The sequence below is a fragment of the Peromyscus maniculatus genome, chromosome 15, assembly GCF_049852395.1.
Source record: "Peromyscus maniculatus bairdii isolate BWxNUB_F1_BW_parent chromosome 15, HU_Pman_BW_mat_3.1, whole genome shotgun sequence".
Lineage (NCBI taxonomy): Eukaryota > Metazoa > Chordata > Mammalia > Rodentia > Cricetidae > Peromyscus > Peromyscus maniculatus.
In genome coordinates, this window is record NC_134866.1 from 548447 (window position 1) to 572500 (window position 24054).

The window sequence follows — 24054 nt, forward strand, 5'->3', positions numbered from 1 at the left end:
TTGTGAAAAATGGCCATAAGCTGGTGGCACTTACATAGTACAGTAATTCTCTCATATCTATAAACCACAGGCCTAAAATCAGAGTATCCTCTCTCTGAGGCTCCAGGAGACAACCCTTTTAGCCTCTTCCTGCTCTGAGTGCCACAGGTCCTCTCGGGCTTGTGGTCATATGGCCCAGCCTCTGCCTCCTACCTCCATAGGTCCTTTGCAAGTCAGCATTTCCTCTTGTTTCTCCTGAGGACACTGGCATTGGATTTGGGCACATGAGGGACCTAGGACAGGTTCCTCACCTCAGAATTCCTAATCATATCCACAAAGATCCTTTTTCCAAATAATGTGCTACCTCGGGTCTGGTTCAGGACTCAGACACTTTGGAGGCCATGTTCAGCCCACCCCCTTCCTCTCTTATTTCAGACAATTGTGCCATGGACTTGTGCTTCTGGGCCTATTTATTCATATAATCTCTGAGCTTCACCTCAGAGTCTGTGGCTCAACGTAATAGCTCCACTTTCTGCTGTTCATCTCTACAAGTAGTTGTGTCCTACAAGATAAGCTCCTGCCTTCTCCACCCAGCACTGCTGAAGGTTCACTGTCTAGGTGCTCAAGACTGACTGAAAGGACAGAAGGGTTAGAGTATACCTCACTCTAATCCCTGGATGTTAGGTCTCAGAGGGGCTCAGGTCAACTGGAGAGTGAGGGAACATGGAGGGTGAGACTGGGAAGCCTAACCCTTGGCACATGGGAACCAGGTAGAAGCAGTCCCTAAGCGTCAGAAGGGTACCTTTATACCGGGGGTCTGTGCGAAGCTCATTGGGGTTGACAAAGTACTGGATGAAGATGTACAACAAGATAACCATCACGCCAAGCAGGGCAACTACAGCTGAGGCCACAGAGCAGAAGAAGAACCTGCGTGAGAGGAGTGAGATTCTGCTCAGAGACAAGCGAGCGAGCAAGAGGTCAGGACAGACTAACACCTAGCCAAGCATATGAGGTCAACATACAGGTCTGGTGTTGTCCACCTCATAGAAGCACAGAACTCTTCCATGGGTGTCTTCTCTACTCTTCCCTCATGTGCTCTTTCTACTGTCTTTCACATACCCTAGGCAGATGCTGGCTCCTGATTGTATTGATTGTGCTCCACATTCCCTACAGCCTTCTGCCTGAGCCCTCATATCCTTCCATCCTGCAGTCTGGACAAGAATATCATTCCCATCCGATGGGAAAGGTTAATCCCCAAGATGGCAGACTATCACCTAGGCAGACAGAACCTCTTCCACCAAGCACGCTCTAATCGTGGCCATTCAGGAATCACAGTCTTTCTTAGTTCCTCTTTTCCTCCTCCTCCTCCTCTTCCTCCCCCCCCCCACTATTCTTCCATCACTACCTCCCCATGCACTGGACTGACCTCCCATAGCCTTTATTGCACCCCACTCTGAAAGACCATTTGGCTTCCTGTTTATTAGGACTATGAGACATGGAACTCCCTTTCAGGGCTTCTGTTCAACCCTGGTGCCAAATGCTATTGCAGGACTAGAGAGATAATTCAGTGCTTAAGAACACTGACTGCTCTTCCAGAGGACCAGAGTTCAATTCCGAGCACCCATATGGTTCCTGTCTGTAACTCTAGTTCCAGGGGATATGATGCCCTCTTTTGGCCTCCAAGGCCAAGAAGAGCCCAGACATACATGCAAGCAAAAACATCCATATACATGGAATAAAAATAAATTTTAAAATGTTTTTTAATTCCATTGCCCCCTCTCATGCTTTCTTAGACCCTGGAGAATGAGGGGACAGAACATGAGGATGTTAAGGCTCAGGCTCTCTAGTGAGAATGGGTGGCACCTATCACCCTCTGCTCTTCCCCAACCCCAATTTCACCACACAGAGGCTATCTCTCAACGCCATGCACATTAAGTGTGCCTTTTTTCTGTCCTCTCCCCTGACTCATGGGCAGGCCACACCCTTACCTATTCCAATTTGCCTTCCCGGAAATGCTTGGTTAGTTGAAGAACCTCCTGATTCTCTGTAAGCCAGTGTGAGACACTCAAAGGGACTGTGGTCAAGGGTCTCCTGGCTAACCCAGTCACTGCCAGAACCATGGTGACACACCACTAACAGACCACTTTGGAATGCCTGGTAACAGTGGCTGCATTTTTTTTCAAGCTCAAAAGCTCAATCAGGAAGGAGCAAAACCTAAATCTGTGGCCCCAGGCACTTCACTGGATGGATGGCAGAGACCCCACAGCCCAATGTATTGTCAGGGCAGAGCAAGGCATGGGGTTGGGGGTAAGGCGCTACTATACCCTGTTCATCTTCAGGATTCCCAAGGTTGATGGACAGCCTAGGCCAGTGGTTCTCAACCTGTGGGTAGAGACCCCTTTGGCAAACCTGTATCTCAAAAAATATTTACATTATGATTCATAACAGTAACAAAATCACAGTTATGAAGTAGCAATGAAAATTATTTTATGGTTGGGGGTCACCACACATGAAGAACTGTATTAGGGAGTTGCAGCAGTAGGAAGTTTGAGCACTACTGTCCTACACCCTGACCTGGTGCCCAATAGCTCTTTGGATTCTGCACTCATGACCAGGGCAATGTTTGAGGGTGGCCTAAATTTTCATTCCTATGCTCAATAGTCTTGCCACTGCTCTTGGGTTGGTGGCCATTGCATTGAGAAGGTAGATAGGCCTGAAGCAGGAAGTTTAGAAGGCTCAGCCAGGCTGTGACCAACTGTCAATAATGATGGACTTTGTGAATGTGAGCTTGCTCCACATGTTCAGGAACAACCCCACCAACACATCAGAACCAGTAGCACATGGGCACTAAGCTCTGCCATAGCAGAGACATGGCCCAAAGGTCACCCTTTTCCTGTGCTGTTCCCAGCCTTGACGGCCCCCTCCCCTCTGTCACCTGCCACCTATTCCTATGAATCCCAGGCCACACATCCCTCCCTCAGGTCACAGCCTTGACCCTGAGAGTGCCTTACCGGTAGTTTCTGCTGCCCACGCAGTTGTTCAGCCATTTGCAGTGGTGGTCAAAGCCAGAGACACATTTGTTGCAGGAGCTGCAATGTTTGGCTTTCTTGCTCCTGGGAGAGAAATTGGGAGAAACAGACTGCTGGCCCCAAATGCACCAAGGGAACTGAATGTCTACCATGAAATGGAGGGTGGGGCCTCCATCTGAAGGCAATAGGGCACTGGAAGTCTGTAGGAAAGACAAGGCCATCTTGGGAGAGAGATGAGCCTGAGCCCATGGGCATTGTTTTTGTAAGGCAGACTGTGGACTTCCCTGTAGGTAGGCTTGTTTGCTAGATGGGAGCCTGAGAATCTAGGAGTTGAAGGCTTGTATCTCACCCAGTACCTACAGTGCCTTCCTATAGCCAAGTCAGTGTGCTGCCCTCCTCAGGTCCTGATATCCACCAGGTATCGGCTGAAACTGCCCTCCCTCCTTCCCAGTTGGGGATGTGAGGCTTATCAGAAAAACCACATGGAAGTGGCACACTTGCCCACCAACCACTACTACAAAGAAGGGCCTGTGTGTATAAGAGGACCTGAGAATGACACACTGGATCTCCCATGCAGTCTTCATCCCCAGGGAGAGGGGTTTGGAAACCAGAAGGCAGAACTGTCAGTCTGTAGGGTAGGGCAGTACACTGTGGTCTCCTGGAAGGCTGTGAACACATGACCAAGCCCTCCGTGGAGTGCCACAAAGGGCCAGTACTCAATACCAGCAGGATCAGCTGGTCGACTTGGGGCTATGGGTCAGCAGTACTCTACACCCAAACTCCTAAAAGCAGCCCTGCCCCACTGCTCAGCAGATACCCCACTCACACAGTAACCTCACACAGGTGGCAGTACTGGTTCTGGATCACATGTGCGTGTTTGGACCGGTCGAAAGTCGGCACAGGCTCCGAGTAGTCCTTTTTGAGTCGGACACTGGTGTCAGCGGGATCGATGGTAGTTGCAATCAAGTGCACGACGAGGTGGAACACGGACAACACACCCATCACCTGGACTGTCAAGGAACACACAGCCCTGGGCCTGGCTGGCATGATGCGAGGTGTCTCCCGGGGGACAGAGAGTGTCAGGGACGTCTGTAGCACCCAAGAGCAGATCCCACAGTGACAGTCACTTCAGAAACCTAGCCAAGCCAGCCAACCGCTGGCCACGGTGTGCACAGGCCTTGAAATGCCTTATGTGACCAAGTATTCTTTCCCTGTAACACTAGAGTAGACCTGCTCTCAAGGAAACCAGTAGGCAGCAGGAAGCCCAAGAGAACTTTTGAGGAACAAATGAGGTGAGGCTGAGAGGAAAACTGCCCAGGCCCTCTGTGACCACACCTTGTGATACCCTCACATATTCTCTAAACCACCAGTATCCATTCTTGGCTCACACAGGTAAGTCCCACTCTTGGAGACTCCTGGGACACAGGCCGACCATAAGGAGGCTATGGTAGCAAAGTAGTTCTCAGGGTGCAACTGAGCCAGGTTCCCTTGAATCTGGACCTGCCACACAGACACTAAAGGACAGCCAGTACCCAGCCTTCATGTGGAGTACCAGGAGGCCACCCTAAAAGCACCAATATGGCACACAAAGACTCTGGTCCCACGGGGACTCAGACCTCAGACATAACCGTCACTTGTCCCTCTAGGAATGGAATTCTCCTGTGACAGACAGTTGCAGCACATCTTTTTAATCACATTTTCCTGTGCAAAGCTTGTTCAGCAACACTTTGCCAGTAAATTTTGAACCGTTCAAGGATAACCCTGTCACTCAAAAGAATCTTGCTGGTGACCTTACTATACTATATTTTGTCCCAAATGAACTGGCTGGCCACTCCCTACCACATGCCAAGGTGACAATCCCAAGAGGGAGCCCAGGAGAAAAACTTCAGGGTCTGCCCCTGCCCTCACATAAGCCTGTCTCAGTGGATAGTTAATGTGAAAGAAGCAGGGTGAGGCATCCTCTATGGAGGCCTCCCTCCAACTCCCTCTGGAAGTTTCCATGTGGGAGCCTATGAGAACCACAGCTGGCTGGAACATTCCCTAGCAACAATCTGTGTTTAGTAAACAAACAAGGGAAGGGCGCCAGCTCAGGACACCACCCTCCTCAGTCTCCTCGAACTAGTGACCTCTCCCTTGTCCTGTTTCCGCAGGAAGAGGGGAGGCCCAGGAGAAGCCAACATTCTGGTACTGTCTGGGCTCATGATTCCTCCAGGGCAAATTCCGTGGCTGATCGACAGCAGCAGCTAAGACACCCTGCTTGATGTCCCCTCTTCTAATTCACATTGTTCCAAATTCAGGACTCTAAAAGAGACTTCTATGTTAAATTTTGATACTGCACAGTGGGCCCTGTTGTCTAAACTGTGTATTTATTCCCTTGTCAGCAAGGTGGGATTCCCACTGGCGAAAGGACCCTCATGGGCCACCAGACTGGTGGGCCTTTTCTCTTCTGTACCATGAGAGGGATCTTCGGGCTTTTCTTTGTCTCTAGCTCCCTCAGGTCGCCTCCACAGAAAGCCCTTGATCTTCTCCTAACCCAGACCCTCACTTCCCAGCCCCTCATGGTGCCTAGCAGGTGCCAAGTGATGCTGGTGCCCTCTAGTGGCTATTAACTAGCACTTAGTGCTGCTGGTTTGAACATAATGCCAGTGTAGCCAGGCTGGGGACAAGTGAATGAAAGGATTCCAGTGATAATAGCCTGACCTGAAAAGCCAGGAAAGCTGCTGGAGCTGCACATCTCTGGACATTGACTGGGGGCTGAGCTATGGAGTGGGTGTAGCAGGGCTCTGGGAGGAAATGGAGGTCAGGCATTTGGGTGTGCAGGAGGAATGAGGCAGAGAGCAAGACAAGCTCAGGCCCACTGCAGTAAACACAGAACCACCGGACAAGATGCAGGGCCAAATAGGGCCAAGTTAGGAATAAAAGTAAGAAGGAAAACAGGGATTATGAGGCAGTACATATCTCCTAAACATATCCATGTCCTGACACCAAAATTGGCAGACCTCACTTTCAAAATAGGGTCATCACAAACCAGATAAATTAGGCCAATGGGAACAATCTGATCCACTATGATCACAGACCTTTTAAAATGGGAACTGTAGACTGACAAAATGGTAAAGTAGCTGAAAGAGCTTTCTGTATAAGCATTACAACCTGGATCCTGCGGTAGAGGGAGAGAACCAGCTGCTGAAAATTGTCCTCTGAACTCCACACATGTGCTACAGTGCAATCGCACACAAACATACACACACTACTACTACTACTACTACTACTACTACTACTACTACTACTACTACTACTACTAAATAACATCTTCATGGGAAACACAACACACTGAATTACCAGGACAGAAGATGGATAAACACAGGGAGAAGAATGCATCCCCAGGCCAAGAACCAGGTGACGTGGTACTCTCCAGTGCCTTTCAGGAGACTGTGGCCTCGGTCACTCTCATCTTAGATTGCTACCCCAGAACTAAGAGAGAAACATCATTTCTCACCTAAGACACCTTGAGTAGCCCTGTTAAGACAGCCATAGGTCTCACACACATTATTCCACAGAACTGATGGAGAGATACAAGACAAAGGAAACCATATGAAGGTAGGGAGTGAGAAGGAAAGCCCCCTTTACAGGGCATAGGTGGGCTAGTTCAGTGGCGTGTGCAGAGACCTTTGTCCTCACAGGTGCCACACCCCAATGACAGTGTGTTGTGCCAACACTTGTCAACCTGACAGGCCACAGGTTACCTGACATCTCAGAAATGCTCAGCCAAGATCAGACTGGCAGCTGCCATGCTCCACTAAAGAAACAGAGAGGCTCTATCCTCATGTTTAAGACTCAGAGCTGTCTAGATTCTGGGCTTTGAAAACTCTTATAAAAGTACATTTGGGAGAGGCTGGAGACAGTGGTTAAGAGCACTGGCTGCTCTTCCAGAGGACCTGGGTTCAATTCCCAGCATGCACCTGGCAGCTCACAACTGTCTGTAACTCCAGTTCCAGGGGACCTGACACCCATGGCAATACAACAATGCACATAAAATAAAGTTAAATTAAAAATAGTTTTTTAAAAAAGTTCTCTTGGGAGACATTAGAAATTGCTGGATTGTTGCCTGTTCTCCACCCACGCTGAGGACATCTAGTGAGATGGTGTTGTGTTCCCCGAAATATTGTACACCCTAATAAACTTATCTGGGGTCAGAGACAGAACAGCCACAATATTAAACATAGAGGATAGGCAATGGTAGCACACGCCTTTAATCCTAGCATTCCAGAGGCAGAAATCCATGTGTTCAAGGATACAGCCAAGCATGGTGACATATGCCTTTAATCCCAGAAAGTGAGCCTTTAATCCCAGGGAGTGAGGCAGAAAGCAGAAAGGTGTATAAGGCGTGAAGACCAAACTAGAAGCATTTGGCTGGTTAAGCATTTGCCTGGTTAAGCTTTCAGGCTTTTGAGCAGCAGTTCAGCCGAGAGCCATTCAGATATGAGGACACAGAGGCTTCCAGTCTGAGGAAACAAGATCAGCTGAGAAATTGGCCAGGTGAGGTTAGCTGTGGCTTGTTCTGTCTCTCTGATCTTCCAGTATTCACCCCAATAATTGGCCTCAGGTTTGATTTTGTTAATAAGACCTTCTAAGATTCCTGCTACAATCTAATGAGGCTGCTCTGTCTGGTGTTGCATGTACAGAAGCCAGGGCTTGAGCTATGGGACTGATGACTTCAGTATCATCTTTTATTCCTCATCATGGTCGGGGGGCCGGGAGGCCCACAGGCTACACTGAGGAGCACATAGAACCACTAACTCTGCTTTCCAACTCTGCAGACCTGGGGCATTAGAGGGCTCTTGGAAAGAGGGGTCTAACCAAGGCAGAGGTTATTGGAGGGCAAGGGTCTGGGTTTCAGGACACAGTGGAGGCTCAGTAGGCCAGCAACAAGGTCTGGAGATTCTGGAGGACCAAGGAGGGTACAGCAGGGTTCATGGGATGCATACTAGGTATAGTGAGATGGGCCACCACTGAGAGTTGGCACTTGTCACCCTGATGAGAAGAAGGGAACAGGCTGGTGGAGTGCTGCGTGTTTGAAGAGCATGACTCAGGCAACTACAGCTTCCTGTCCCCTCCCTCGTGGATACTTGAACTTCTACATGGTTTAGTGCTGCATGGCTCAAATGCTCACTCTATCCTGGTGACTGGATAGAACCTGGGCTTTGGAAGAGCATGTTGCTGCCTATTTGGATCCTGAGCATGGGGCAGACAGGGATCTGAAGCTATTCACTGTACCTGTAGTTGATACCTACAGGCCATCCTCATCCTATCTCCCCAAACAGGACCCAATGTTGCAAGATGGATTGAGTAAAAGTGTGTCCAGGATTCACATGTCTGGGATGTATGTGCCCAGGATGTGAACATATTCAAGGGCATGTGCTCGGGGTGGGGGTGGGGTTATGCCAAGGATACAAGTGTGTTTGGAATGTACATATGCCCAGGGTATGTGTATCTGGGATATGTGTGTATGTGCTTGGCATATGTGTCCCCAGGATGCATAATACAGGGTAGAGGAAGTCTTCCCAGGAAGCATGTGTGCCTGAGATATATGTACACAGGATGCTTACATCTGAGAAGTATGTGTGTGTTTGCATATATGTGCAGGCATACGTGCCCCTAGGATGCATGTATGCCTGTGATATATGTACTAAGATATACATATGCTCAGGGTGAATGTACCTAAGATGTAAGTACCCAAGGTATATATGCTCATGATGTGTGTTTCAGGATGTGTGTTCATAGGGGTGTGTGTTGCCAGGATGTGTGTGTGTGCTCACAGTGTGCCTGCCAAGGGCATCATTAGTTTCTCCCTAAAAATAAGTCTCCAACCACTAGCAAAGACTACATGGTCAACTAGCGTTGGCCTGTTCCAGGAGTACAGGAAATGGGACCTATCTTAGTTATGATTTTTATTGCTGTGATAAAAACATCATGACCAAAAGTAACTTGGGGAAGAAAGGGTTTATTTCATTGTATACTTCCAGGTAACCGTCCATCACTGAGGGAAGTCAGGGCAGGAACTTGAGCAGGACAGGAACCTGGAAGCAAGAACTTAAGCAGAAGCCACAAAAGAACACTGCTTATTGTCTTCCTTGCTATGGCTTGCTCGCCCTGTTGTCTAATGCCATCCAGGACCACCTGGCCCAGGGGAGGCACTGCCCACTGTGAGCTGGGCTCTCCCACGACAATTATCAATCAAGAAAAGGACCCACAGACTTGCCTATGGGCCAATACTATAAAGGCATTTTTTCAACTAAGCTTCCCTCTTCTGAAAGGACTAGCTTGTGTCAAACTGACATAAAAACTAGACAGCATAGGCTCCAAACTTTTGGGGAAAGTGTAGTTGCATAAGGCATTTACAAGGCCCAGAGACTGAACTCTAAGTCTCTGGTGAGGCAGCCAATGACCTGTATTCCCACTTAAGAGTGATAGTAAAAGACCATCACAGTAATCTTGAAGTTAGTTTAAATAAGGAATAATAAAAGTAAAAGCTGAAAAATTAAAAATAAAAAGAGGCCAACTGTAGAGAAAAGTAATAAATTGTAAAGGTGATTCTCTATAAGAGTCAGGGTAGTGGTGCTCACCTGAGATCCCAGATTTGAGAGGCTGAGGCAGGAAGGGTGGGGGTTCACGAGGAGTGCGGGCTGCATGGGAGATCCAATGTCAGGTAAGAAAAGGGGGAAGGATGGAGAGAGGAAGAAAAGAGGAAGAGAAGAGGAAGGAAGGAAGACAGAAAGGCAGGAAGGCAGGAAGGGAGGGAGGGAGGGAGGGAGGGAGGGAGGGAGGGAGGAAGGAAGGAAGGAAGGAAGGAAGGAAGGAAGGAAGGAAGGAAGGAAGGAAGGAAGAAAGAAAGGCAGAAAGGCAGGAAGGCAGGAAGGCAGGAAGGCAGGAAGGCAGGAAGGCAGGAAGGCAGGAAGGCAGGAAGGCAGGAAGGCAGGAAGGAAGGAAGGAAGGAAGGAAGGAAGGAAGGAAGGGAGGGAGGGAGGGAGGGAGGGAGGAAGGCAAGAAGGAAGGCAGGAAGGCAGGAAGGCAGGAAGGCAGGAAGGCAGGAAGGCAGGAAGGCAGGAAGGCAGGAAGGCAGGCAGGCAGGCAGGCAGGCAGGCAGGAAGGAAGGAAGGAAGGAAGGAAGGAAGGAAGGAAGGAAGGAAGGAAGAAAGACAGGAAGACAGGAAGACGGGAAGTCAAAGAAGATACGTTACTACATGTCCTGAAGCCAGATGTAGTGGTGAAGCACACATCTAACCCTTGAGAGGCTGAGTCTGGAGCATCACAAGTTCATAGCCAGACTGGGTTATACAGAAAAACCTGTCCAAAATACATTTGTGTCCTTCAGAGATGAAATGAAAAGCATAGGCAATATTGTGAATAACTGTATCCAAGAAATTTGACATTTTAGAAGAAATATTCAAATTTCATGAAAAACATAACTTGCTAAAATGAACATAAGATGAAACAGAAAATTTGAATAACTTTTTACCTGTTACATTGAATTCATTATCAAGAGCCTTCCCACAGATAAACCTCTACCACTGAGAAGAAAAGAATCAGCCATCGCTACATTGGGAGATATTCTGCCCCAGTTTCTTCAACCAAAGGCCTAGAGGTGCCACACTGCAGGAAGTTTCAGAGTGCTGCCACTACAAGCTGTGGAACAGTGAGAGCTCTGGGTTCAATCCCCAGGACTCACTATAAAATAATAAAGAAAATAGGGGTGCTGGTAATAAGGACACTGGGAAATGAGTGATAGATGCTTTTCCTGGAAGATGATAGCATGGTGGTTATGAGCATAAAAGCCAGGCTCTGATATCGACCACAGCATTTACAGGTGATAGTTTATGACATCTGAGGTTTTTAGAGAATATCCCCTGAACATGCATATGAAAAATGGAAAACTAGCCAGGCCTGACTACTGAAGTGGGTAACTGTGAGATACTGCCATACCCAGTCTCAGCAAAGCAGCCCCCAAGAAATCACAGTATCTGGTCTGGCTCTTGTAACAGTTACTCAATCCTGTGTATTGTACTCCCTCCTTCCTAACCACTACTCATATTTGCCTAGTTCTCCTGACTCCAGGGCCTGCAGAATGTCAGTCAAAGCAAAGTGCCCCTTAGAGCCTACAGCCAGATTATGTTCTCACCAAGATGTTCATCCAGGGCTCGCCTATGGCTTGTGGATGTATTTTCTGGGCACAGGCCCACTTTGCAGCAGATTGGCACTGGCTCTAATGTGGACCCTCGCGTAAGGACTTGGTTTCTCTGATGAGATGCTAAGTGTGATGCTAGATCCCAAATGGCCACCCTGATATACACCATACCACAAAGAAGTCAGTATATGGACTTCCCACTTCCCTAAAGGCCTTTCCATGCCTTAGGCCTAGACTCTATAGGGCTATACAAACACATTGGCAGGATGTGGGCTGGAGGCAGCCAAGCATATGCTTCTAAAGTCCTTTTGTTTTTTTTGTTTTTTTTTTTTTTTTGGTTTTTCGAGACAGGGTTTCTCCGTGTAGCTTTGCGCCTTTCCTGGAGCTCACTTGGTAGCCCAGGCTGGCCTCGAACTCACAGAGATCCACCTGGCTCTGCCTCCCGAGTGCTGGGATTAAAGGCGTGCGCCACCAACGCCCGGCAACCTAAAGTCCTTTTGTTATTGATCTAGCTACTCTGAGTCAACAGAGAGGGGCCTCTCTGTGCACTGTAAGAAAGATAATATGACTGGAGTCTGCAGCTGCTTCCCTTTCCTTGGGTCACCACTTCCAGGCCCCTACTGTCACTTTGTATCTAGCAGATTCTATATTCACAGTAGCAAAAGCCCCTTCTATCAGGAATGTGGAGTGGCAGGACTGACTTCAGGGCCACAGAAACGAGTGGTCTAGGCATGATGGGGTTCTTGAAGACATTCAGAAGCCCCTCCACCTCCAAGAGGCAGGCAGCCCAGGACCCCACCCCACTAGCACAAAGGATACAACATAGGCAGCATATTTCCAGCTAGTTTGTAGAAAGGGTATGAAGATCCCAAAGGTGACAATGGACATGGCCAGATAGGTGGTCCAGGTTATTGCCTGGAAGGAGTGGAGGGGTGGTGACCAGCCATTCACCCTGGACAAAGGGCGTGGTAGTATCTTCTTCATATTGTTGGCCTGGGTTTCTGGGAGGACCCGGTTCCGGTTCATGCCACAGACGTTCATCTGAGAGACAGAAAGAGCAAAAAGCTGTCTGTCCCTGTGCATAGAATGAGTGGCCTGCAATACCACTTGCCATTGTCAGGGGGGTCACCAGGACCTGGACCAAAAGCTGATATCTGTATGGCAGGTTGGTATGGCTGACTAGGCTTAGAAGGAGATCCCTGACATGACAGGTAGATTTGCAGCACCCCCCCCCCAAATAGTGGGCACAAGGCTAGATATGTCCACTCCATCTCTGTGGGCACAGTTATTCATGAATAGACCCCTGGTTGTTGGGTCAGATAGGCTAGAGCCCCACCTCTCTCCTTGACACAATTCTGTCCTGAATGTTCAAGTGACAAATATCAGAAAATACATAAAGAAAACAACACTGAGGCCATCCTATACAAGAACTCAAATTCATTCATTTCCCTAGGACCTTACTGCCCAGTATACTCCTCCTAGAAAGGTGCTGCTATGAAGGGACAATGTTAGAAAGGGGGCTGGGACAAGGGGAAAAGCACAGTAGACTGATCTTACAGGAAAGGGCCCAGGCAGTGAGCCAACAAAGTGAGTCCTCATCTTCCTAACAGGCCCAAAGTTCAACTTTGATATTGTTGCTGTGTAAGAACATTCTTGAACCATACATACCACCCAAAGCTACACACCACACATAGAACATACAGCTCAACACACACAGGACACTACTCCCCACATCAAACATGTGCATCACACAGCTCTTAGGACATCTGGAGTCCTCCTCTTGCTACCTGGCATGCCCACACTGTCTCTTCTGCCAGGCATCTGTCCATATTCTGCCTGTGATACTTGCCAATACCCCAGCTTGCCTCCCTCAGAGTGGCACCCCACCATCTGAACTGGAGTCCCTTCATTCACTCATTTCATAAGAGCATGATTGATCCTCTCAAAATTTGAAGACTAAGGATGTCTGTGACCCTCACTGAGGAATATTATTTTAAGGTGTATTACTTCTGTTTATGTTGCATTTGTTTAACTCTGTGAATACTGTGCCTATCTAAAACATCTGATGGTCTAATAAAGAACTGAATGGCCAACAGCAAGGCAGGAGAAAGGATAGGCAGGGCTGGCAGGCAGAGAGAATAGATAGAAGGAAAAATCTGGGAGGAAAAAAGAAGTAGTTAGAGAAGGAGGAGGACTTCAGGAGCCAGTCACCCAGCTACACAGCAGCTGTGGAGTAAGAGTGAAAGATTACAGAAGTAAGAGAACGGGAAAAAGCCCAGCAGCAAAAGGTAGAAGGGATAATTTAAAGTTAAGAAAAGCTGGCTAGAAACAAGCCAAAGCTAAGGCCGGGCATTTATAACTATGAAAAGGTCTCTGTGTGTGATTTATTTGGGAGCTAGGTGGTGGGCCACTCAAAAGGGAAAACAATCAACAGCAAAGTCTGGTGAGCTGTGATTTCAGATTCAAGAATCAGTGGTGCTGGGAGCTTCTAGCATCTGTGACTATTTTGGCTCAGGTCTCTTGCTTCTATACCCCCACTTTCATGTAGGTTTCAGTGTGGGACTCTGCCATGGCTAACACAGCTACAACCAACATTTCCAGAGCTTCCTGCATGTGTTACTCACAGTCATGAATTCTGTCCTTACATCCGGCCTTAGGTGCCTCCCATAATTCTCTTTGAACTGTCCAACACTACTGTTATTCACCCATCCTGTTCATGATTTCCCATCAGTACCCTCATTTCTCAGGAGGAGCCTTCCCAGTTTTGGACATCTCATTGTATGTCCCCGTGGAGAGGTTCATCAGACAGAAATCCTGCCAGCTCCAGAAACCAAACAGGTCCCATGATAGCTGGGGTCTCTGATGGGCTGAATCTCTATCTGTGAGGCCCTGATCCAGAGAGCTACGAGGTGAAACCCCACTGCCCACGGCCATTGTCTACTCTGCCTTCTCACCTCTCTCAGCATGTTGAGCAGCAAAGATCAGACACTTCCTGCTCAGTGTCGACTCATTAAACAGTGGCGGGACCTTCCCACATACAAAGCAGATACGGAACACCTCACAAAGGAAGGTTCCACAGCTCATAAAGCCACAGCCCCTGCAACCAAGGAGACTACCTGATGCTGGCTGGGGGACAGAACAGAGGTGGGAGAAAAATGGGTAGCGTGGTAGATGGGACTCTGAAGACAGAGCCCAGCTTCACCACCTACACCTGAATTGGTTTTACTTGGTTCTAATTTTTGACTAGAAAACTATTGTAATCTCTTAACGAAGGCCATCAGCTTGTGGGGGGGCCTCTCTGATATGCACTTCCAACTCCAACTTCTTCACACTTGATCCCCATCATTTTCTGCTGTAGAAGCCGAGGGGCACACGTTTCATGGAGAAACACAAAACTCTGAGCCTGACCACTTATGCTTGCAGCCTACTCCTCTCTGGTGGCCATAGGTCTGGATGGCCCAGTGATGTTTCTTAGACTATGGATTCTGAGTGGTGAGTTGAAGCCCCATGCTCTTCTGAAAATTTCCAAACACAATACTTCTTAAGTCTTTTCCCTCAGTGTCTCAAATTTTAGCTTAAGAAAGGTCCAGTTTCTATTTGTGGACTCCTAAAATGATGTGGATGCTCCCTGCTGATGCACCCCTGAGACTGAGATGGGATCGACGGGATACATCCCTTTCCATCCACAGCCACCTCTAAGGTAGCATGCATCACCACCAGAAAGCCACTTGCAGGCAGGATGTTGTTGGTGGCTGAAGGCTGCTGTATCTGGCTCTGCTGCCAGGTACCCAGGGTCTACAGTCTAACCTGAAGCCACTGTCCAAAGTGTATGGGAAGCACATTATTAAGAGACTGTAACGTACTGAAGACACTGGGCAGAGTAGGTTAAGAACCAGTCTGGTATGGTGTGGCACCAACTGTAACTCTTGGGATTCAGAATCTCTGCTTTGGTCAGTCTGGGGCTGGGGGCTGCTGGATTCTCAAGGTTGACAGTAAGCCTCCCAGAATGCATCTCCCCTCACATTATTGTGTGGCTCTCAGGATGTATTCACAACCTCTCTGCAGGGCTGGAAATTAGTCTTGGTAAAACTTCCAATACTTATCCCTACCTGCATGTACACATACATATACATACCTTCACCTGCACACACCTTCATCTGTATAACTCTCATCTGCACACACACCTTCCATTTGACCTGTGAGATTTCATGAATATATATGAATCAAATACACACACACACACACACAAACACACAAATTCCAATCTAAAAGAGATGCAAAGTGGGTTTCAACTATCTTTCTGTCTTACACCTTGATCTCACCTTTCCTTTCCTGAGATGTTGATGGTTTCCCAGGAGTGAGAAGCAGGTACAGGGCAAGCCTATGGGTGACATCCAGTCAGCGAGGGTGAAGATTCACCCTGTACCCTACCTAGTCAGCTGTTATGAGTTTCTGGTTTGGCCAGAAATGTCTGGCTTCCAGGGCCTCCCCAGTACCCAGTATTGAACAGTGGCTAAGCTGCAGTATCTGGTGAGGAGAGGTCACCTAAGTAAGGTTGGACTCCAAGATAAAACAGTGAGAGGCAAATATAAGATCCTACTACTGTGGAATACCCAGAACTGGCAAATCCAGAGAATGAGCTGGTGACCTCAGTGAGCATGGAGTTCCTTTATAGGGTGATGGAAATGTCCTGAAACTTAATGGGGTAGTGACTGCGTAATAACACAAATGTACCAAATGTTATATAATATAACTGGTAAATGGTTTAGATTTATGGTGTTAACGCCACCAATTAAAGATAAAAGGTCTTCGACAGTGAAGGCACCGGGTTCTCTTCCTTTCCTCTGAAAAGATGGCTGAATGTCCAACTGTCAAAAACAGTCTGTGTGCTCATGGCTCTACTTGTACCTCAGGCTTGAGACCCAGGAAACAACAGCATCTCTCAAGGCTCATGTGTAGTCCTCCTACTGTGGGACCACAGAACATGGACCTCCAGAGTGCAGCCCAAATGCCCTTTGCTAGCCCATGCTCCCATTCTAGCTTACTACACTGAGGCCACACTGGTCATGTGTAGAAGACCTAGGGCAGTGTGCCAGTGAGAAAGGCCCTGAAGAAAATCTCTGTTCCTAGGAGGTTGCCACTCAGTCATGCTGCAGAACTGCCTAGGCTTGGGAGCCTCTCGGAGACTGGAGCAGAGCAGTGCCATCACATGATGTTGCAGACCCAGAGTAAACCTTCCTAGTCTCCCTCCATGGGAGCACTGGTCTAGAGCTGAGTTAGCCTAAACAGAGAGGTGGCAGTCTCAAGGCCAAGGGACATTGACATTGGTCCCAGGAAGCAGGCAGTCTTTAACAAGTGCTGCTCCTGGCTCAGATCAGACTCAGCTGCAATCATTTAACTAATACTTAAATCCAGAGGTGAGATGTTTTCTGTCCTTTCCCAATGACTGTGGCAAATCTCAAGGACTCCCATAGACCACGGTTGCTTCCAGCCCTGCTTGCCTATACCAGGAATGCCACCTACTATACCCCTCCAGCCACAGCCCTTCTCCCCTCAAAACTTAATGTCCATCTGCAGCTGGCCTGTGAAGGTGGTGTCTTCTTTGCTTTTTTATTCCTGAAAAGAAGCAGGATGCCCAACTGGCCTACAGGATACAACAGGTGTCCCCACCATCACATCAGACAAGATGATGATAGAGTCACCTTAGGCATCTCTTTATTAGGACCCGTGTTCATGTATTTTGCAAATACAAACAGGTACTCAGCAAATACATCCAGTTTTTAAACATTTTATGGCTCTGAATACTTCATTCTAAAATGTGGGGTGGTTCATTATTTTTCATGGAGACAACTCCATCCTCAAGTGACCAAAGAGAAAACAGAAGCTACCCTCTGAAGGCCTGTTCTGCAAGTTCCCCTTAGAGAACTGCAAGACAGCTGTGCAGGACTCATGTAGAATGACTTTGTGCACATTATCATAAACAAGTTTGGTTTCTGGGGCTCAGAAGAGACCAACCCTTGTTATGTTCTATTGTCACTGCTCAGAACTTAAGGGACACCACTCGGTGCTGCTGGGCCTCTACTGTGGACATAACAGTATAGACAGGCCACCATCTTCCTCAGGCTGCTACATGCCAGAGAGGATGAGACAAAAGTTTCTGTTTTGTGACAAAAACTGTGTATCAAATAAAACTTAGGAAAAAAAAAATAAAACATCTAGAAAGTCCACAAGTTAGTTCTTGGCAGAAGCTGCAGGTTCTGGAGACTGAAGGAATTCGTAAGGGTCATGGGTGACATCCGGCTGCTCCCCAACACTAAGGCGAGAAGGACTTCCTGTAGGTTTAAAAGAACACAGCATTTAAGCACATCAAACAGATCTGCAAAGCTTATAAAACCAACATCTGTGACTGATATCTAAAAAGAGAAATGTCCTCCCTGGCACCAGACACAGGTGCATTCGTATCCCAATCTGAATCTGGGATGCCTGCAACCTCCTCAGGCTCTACTTGGCTTGATATACAAGGTGATCAGAATAAAAAAATCTTAGTCTTTTTTCCAGCAGCTGCAGCCAGGCTTCCTTTGAAAGGATCAGGATTCATTCTGTGCACAGAATACTTCAGGATGCATGTGAGGTCAAAAGAGAACAAAGGGCAGTGGAGGCAAAGGAAAGGAGCCCCTAAAGGCTGAGCGCATTTGCTCTATCAGGTAGACTTGGTTATCTTTAGCTGAAGTTCCCACAAATATCAGGGACTAGAGGACCACAGAGAAGACAGACATTACTGAAGAAACTAGCATGCAAGAGGCAGTGTTCACCAGACTGAACTGTAACGCATTCACAGAGATCACATTGATTGAGCAGAGATCTCAGGATTGATATGCAGCTATAATGGCTTTGCTGAGTCCTATGATGGGATGGGGCCCATGTGGGAAGAAGAGGTTCTGCTGGATGTCAATGACTTGTATCAGCATGTATATTTTGAAGCGCAAAAGCAATCAAGAGGTGATGGGAAAAAGGAAAAGCAAACAAAGGAGTCTATCTAGTCACTCAAAGGCAAACAGGGTAAGATTTGTGTCAAGCCAGAATTCACAAGGAAAAAAACCAACAGAAAGCCAAACGCTATGTTAGTAAGCTGCCGGAAGGCTTTAAAGCCTAAGCAACAGTTCATAGAAGATAAAACTTCAAATGAAAAAAATTAAGCTATCCTAGGGATGGGCAATTATCCCCCAGAGGTTATGGTGTGTATTTCTCCCTACAACAAAGTATACTTGGGGTGGGGGTTTCTTTCTGGTTTTTTAACCCAGATCTGGTCCTTTCAACAGTCAAGTATGGCCAATGGAAAGACAAGAGCTGTGGCGCTAGCTCAGAGCCTGTCATAACTTAGGTATCTAGTTCCAGTGGCAGGCATGGCAGGCAAGAGTGCAGCCCTGATTCCCTTGGTCTTATGCCAGAGTGAGCAACACAGGCTGGCCCAACCAAGACTATGTGGGGCCCATGACGGCAGCAGTGCTCCAGGACAAGGGCTGACAGCCCATGGAAAACAACTGTCTGTGGAGGTCTAGATGGACAGTGTCTCCGTCCATGCTGCCCCCACACTGTTTTGGTGAAACAACATAATGGATGAGGTTGTGTTATACTAATGTTTCCTTTTCAGTTGCTCTTTAGCCATCCAAGATCCCTGGGAACTGTTTGGAGTGGACTGTGGTAGGTCTTCAAAGATCTTGGTCCTTCTCTGTAAAAAGGTTCATTATGTAATGGCTGAGTGTCTCACAGACTTGGAAAAGCACCTAGAAGGTGAAAGCAGCAAAGTTAAGAGTCTGAATGAAGGCTGGTTCCTGTGAGTCACTTGGGAAGAAGGAACTTTGACTGGCTTTGTGAGCATGTCTGTGGGGCATTTTCTTCACTGCTAACTGATGCAGGAAGGTCCAGCCTACTGTGCTATCAACCCTGGGCAGGTGGGCCTGGCTGTATTAGAAAGGTGGCTGAGAAAGCCAGAAAAAGCAAGCCAGTCAGTAGCATTCCTCCATGGCCTCTGCTTCATTCCTGCCTCTAGATTCCTACCTTGAGCTCCTGCCCTGGCTTCTCTTGCTGTTGTGAAGTTTAAGATGAAGTAAGTAATGTCATTACCAAGTTGTTGCTAGTGTTTTATCACAGCAGCAGAAAGACTAACTAGGACAGAAACCACAAGGCTGTTAGGTGAGACACCAGAGTTGTTGGAGAGGAGACCCCTGAGGCTCCTCAGACCACAAAGGCATCATCACTGTGCTGCTGTAAGCTGCATCCAGAATGAGACAGTACTCTCTATCCACTGTTGATGACACACACACTGTGGCTGTGTAATGGAGAAATCAGGCTGAGACTGAGCTACAAGCTCTCTTCCTGCTGTGGTTTTCATTGCGCTAGATGGTGTTAGGTTAGCTACTACTTGGGGATAACTGTCATCAACAGTCTTGCTTGGTTACGAACTCTGTCAACCACATTACCAACATGCTACGTGTGGTAGTTTGAATGAGAATGGTCCCCATAGGCTCATATGTTTGAATGTTTGGTCCTCAGTGGAACTATGTGAAGGATTAGGTGTGGCCTGGTCGGAGGAGGTGTGTCACTAGGAGCTGAGGTTTCAAAAGCCCATGCCAGGCCCAGTGTCTCTTTCTTTCGGCTTGCTGCCTATGGGTGAAGATGTAAACTCTTAGCTACTGATCCAGTGCCATGACTACCTGCCCGCCTCCACCACACTCCCTGCCACGATGATCATAGACTAATTCTCTGAAACTGTAAGCAAGCCCCCAACTAATTTTTTTTTTTTCCTTTGAGACAGAGTTTCTCTGTGTAGCCCTGGCTATCCTGGAACTCACCACAAAGATCATGCTGCCTTGAACTCATGGAGATCCACTTGCCTCTGCCTCCTGAGTACTGGAATTAAAGGTGAGTGCTACTATGCCTGGCACTTTAAATGCTTTATTTTATGTTTCATTGGTCATGTGTCTCCTCACAACAACAGGACAGTAACTAAGACACCAGGTGTAACCAGTGACAGAATAGTGACATGACTTATGTACAAGAACCCACTTTCTGACTGAATTAACACAGGAAGAAACACACATAAAGTACTGTAATACAACCCACCTTCTGACTGAATTAACACAGGAAGAAACGCACATAAAGTACTGTAATCCAGGGCAAACGCTGTGTCTGGGGAGGTCACAGGTCTCAATAGGGAAGCAACCACTATTGCTTTGTTAAATGGATATGATATGCCTGTTAATCTGCCTTTGAAACATCTGTGTTTATGCCCATAGAGCACTATTACTGTCAGCCTCAGTTCTTAAGAATAAAAAAAGACTATTAATATGGCGTAGTGGTCCAATGATCTGTCACAGATGGAGGAAAATAATCATATTTACACACTCCAAGGCTTAAGGAACATCATGGAAGGAGAGACAAAAGGAATGACTTACCTATGTTCCTAAAAATAACTCCAATAAACTCACTGGTTCACCAAGACACACTTGGGTAAAATTGTCTCCTTGGGCTGCTGTCAGTGCCACATCTGGGGAAACTCATACAACAGGCTCAAGCATTTTCAAGGAACTACAGAGCCAACACCTGAGCTCCTACATGTAGCTAGGACACTTAGAGTGTTAGTGGTATGGCTCATCTCTCCTTAAACACAGAAACCCCTCACCAGGGACGGTTACATGTTCTCCCAATAGAAAATGAACATTCCATTGATTAATACAGTCAAAGAATAAAATATGGAGTGGTAGAAGACAGGTGGTAACAAATTACAATAAAAAACAAAATGTCCTGGCCCTACAGATGCACAAGGATGTAGACCTCTCAGAATAAACCCCTGTGTGGAGGCCACCATCTTGGCCATGCAGGCTCCTCTACTCGCCCCTGTGAGGCCCTTACCTGGAGGGTGCTGCTCCCTCTCAGAGGCGGTGGACAGAGAGCTCAGGTTGGAGGACGGCCGGGAGCCTCCTCTCTCTGCCTGTGCTTCGTGCAAGTCCTGCAGGAGCCTGGTTGTCTCATCCAAGTTCAAGTGGCTATCATCATGGTCCAGCTCCTTCTTCACTTTCCCTATGTGACAAAAATGGTGCAATGCTGGTGAATGCAGTCGGCACACACAGACCTGACACAGAGCACAACTGTTCTGTAGCACCGCTGCTGGAGGAGCTCACAGCAGAGGGAACCCCATTGATGACAGGCCAGGGCTGGTAGTATGCAAGGGAGCAGACCCAGTTTCTCTCACTCAAGCAGAAAGCCATGTTGAATCTCAGCCACCCAATGCACCAGCACTATGGACAATTTTGTCAACAGGAAAGATGTGTCTGTCTGATGCTGGCCTCCTGTCATAAACAGAAAAAGTGGACAGAGTATGCAAACAAGTACACTGAGCAGGGTCTCCACCCAGATCCCAAGTCTAGGAACAGACTAGGGCCTAGGGTTGACTTGTCTGAGCAAAGAACTACCCTGAACCTGTGAAAGGACACAGCTTAGCCAGAGGAACCAGGGACCCACCTTTGCCCTGTATTAAGAGTGGCCTTTTGCCGGGCGGTGGTGGCGCACGCCTTTAATCCCAGCACTCGGGAGGCAGAGCCAGGCGGATCTCTGTGAGTTCGAGGCCAGCCTGGGCTACCAAGTGAGCTCCAGGAAAGGCGCAAAGCTACGCAGAGAAACCCTGTCTCGAAAAACCAAAAAAAAAAAAAAAAAAAAAAAAAAAAGAGTGGCCTTAGGAACATTATGGAAAAGGAAGAGTCTGTAAGAGTCAGAGGATAAGGGAGCATGCTGGGAGACTGTGTCTCCCAATAATATCAGAAACTACACCCACAGTCTCACCAACATGACTGCCCAAACGTGGGCTGAACAAGGACGATGACAATGGTCATGTCAAAGTAGACAGGTAAAAGCCCACGAGGCCTCAGTCTCACGTAAAGAACTATAGGCAACTAAGGAAAACTGGACGTGGGGAGAGGCGGTCTCTCACAGGGAAGAGAACACCAACTGGCTGTCCAATGCCGAATAGTCAGCCTTGAGAACATAATACAAGTAACACCATATGAACTGAACAGGTTATGTTTAGGAATATATATGTATATACATATTCATTATACCCATGTAAGAACAGAAAAGAGGCCATGAATTTGAAAGTGAGTGGAGGTGGATACATGAGAGGGTTTAGAGAGAGGAAAGGAGAGAAGAAATTTTGTAATTATAATCTCAAAAATAAAATGAAACGTTAAAAACAAACAAACCAACCCCCAAAACAAACAAACAAAACCCCAAAAGGTGTTTCTGGGCCATTCCCAACAAGACTTGGGAATGGTCTATGGGGTTCAAACCATTTACTGGTCTCAGAGCACAGGGTGCCATAATCCAAAGCATCATCCAACCTAGCACCCAGGATATAAACTCTGACACCTGTAAGTGAACCTATAAAGCAGCAAGAAAACATGTCCCAAACCATGGGGGTGACAGGGTACAAATACCTGAGATAAAGTTAGCAGGCAGAGCACTAAACAGAGTGCCTGAGGCTAATGCCCTGCAGTATTAGAGGGCAGGCAAGCTGAGTGGGACTTCCCAAGATAAGGGTAGCAGCATCTCTGCTGAGAAACAATCAGAGCAAAGGAGAGGAGAGCCCTTAGATGCTCAACTGGCAGAGGGCATGGCCAGCCGCAGCAGACAGAGGGACACTAACCAGGGAGCTTACTTGCATAAGATGGGAGGCTGGTAACTGAAGGAATTATAGCCAGGAATTTCCACATTTGGATATGGAAACCCCAGGGTCTGAGAAGAATAAATCTAAAGAAAAGCAAACCAAAGTGCTTTATAACCCAAGCATCTCAGCTACAAAAAAGTACAGCTTCAAGTCAGACGAGCTAATTGTGGCTTTTGGCATGCACCAGACCTGCCTGGGGTCAGTGACAGATGTCATTTCTGTTCAGCCAAACCTAGCAGTCTGACCAAGGGAATCTGAAGAAAACACACAAGTTTTATTTCCTAGTCTTACAAACCAGTGCCTTTTATTGGTGGTTTGTTTAGTTTGGCATTATTGTTTGTTTTTGGTATTTTTGGGAAAAGGAATTGAACCAAGGGCATTGTTCATGCTAAGCAAGCACTCCACACTGAGCTACACAGTACTTCTAACACAAGTCTCAGCTGGGTTTTTAACTCCTACGGCAACCAGCAGATATCACCTGGGTGCCCTCGTCCTCTGGCTCTGACACTGTCCCCTGTGCTGAGGTACAGTTAGGCCCTAACCACAGCCCCAGGGTATTTCTTGTTCTGACTAGTCGTAAGTTAACCCTACAGATTCTTCTTGGCTGTGTTATTTGCCAGGGCAGCTTGTGAACACAGAGAAAACCAAATGATGTTTTCTTACTACATCACACATCACAGGTAGGGATGGAGTCCACGTGAGAAACCACATAAAATAGTGCTCAGGATGCCTCACCCAGAGAGCTGAGCATGGACACATCCAGAGAGACATCAGGGTACGGTTTCATTGACATGAAATCCAGAACAGGGCCACCACTATCTCCCAGTGGGTCCCCAACCTGCAGAAGGTGAGAAAAATAGTGATTAAACAGACAGCACAAATGTCAACTAATGCCAGCTGCATAAGTCAACAGGATGTGCTAAATTTGAGCCCACCTCTCAGTAACATGAATGAGCACTATTCTAGAGGCTGCAGTCCAAGGAACATGGAATCTAAGCTTATTAATGGAAGTGCAAATCCATGTCCAGGGACCTACTCAGATCAACACACCTCTGACAACTTTAATCTCTACTAAGAGCAAACAGCCTTTGCTAACCTTTTAGGGAATTCATTAACACTATGGGAATATGGAAGGTAGGCCACAG

The 24054-nt window shown here is 47.4% G+C and overlaps 2 protein-coding genes across 4 annotated transcripts in view; both read right to left on the minus strand.

Moving 5' to 3' along the window:
- Positions 1 to 14260, minus strand: part of LOC102910394 (palmitoyltransferase ZDHHC11) — a 29760-nt gene extending 15500 nt beyond the window's left edge. The window contains exons 1-5 of the mRNA XM_016008292.3: positions 14145 to 14260; positions 12010 to 12231; positions 3835 to 4013; positions 2991 to 3092; positions 782 to 906 (exon numbers count right to left, since the gene is read on the minus strand). Of these exons, the coding sequence (XP_015863778.1) occupies positions 782 to 906; positions 2991 to 3092; positions 3835 to 4013; positions 12010 to 12231; positions 14145 to 14156 (640 nt within the window). The 5' untranslated portion in view covers positions 14157 to 14260. The remainder of the gene's footprint in view (positions 1 to 781; positions 907 to 2990; positions 3093 to 3834; positions 4014 to 12009; positions 12232 to 14144) is intronic.
- A 2628-nt stretch (positions 14261 to 16888) lies between these two features.
- Positions 16889 to 24054, minus strand: part of Brd9 (bromodomain containing 9) — a 25933-nt gene continuing 18767 nt past the window's right edge. For all 3 annotated transcript variants that reach the window (XM_006990017.4, XM_006990016.4, XM_016008296.3), the window contains exons 14-16: positions 23645 to 23747; positions 21103 to 21270; positions 16889 to 17522 (exon numbers count right to left, since the gene is read on the minus strand). In XM_006990017.4, coding sequence (XP_006990079.1) covers positions 17422 to 17522; positions 21103 to 21270; positions 23645 to 23747 — 372 coding nt within the window. In that variant the 3' untranslated portion in view covers positions 16889 to 17421. The remainder of the gene's footprint in view (positions 17523 to 21102; positions 21271 to 23644; positions 23748 to 24054) is intronic.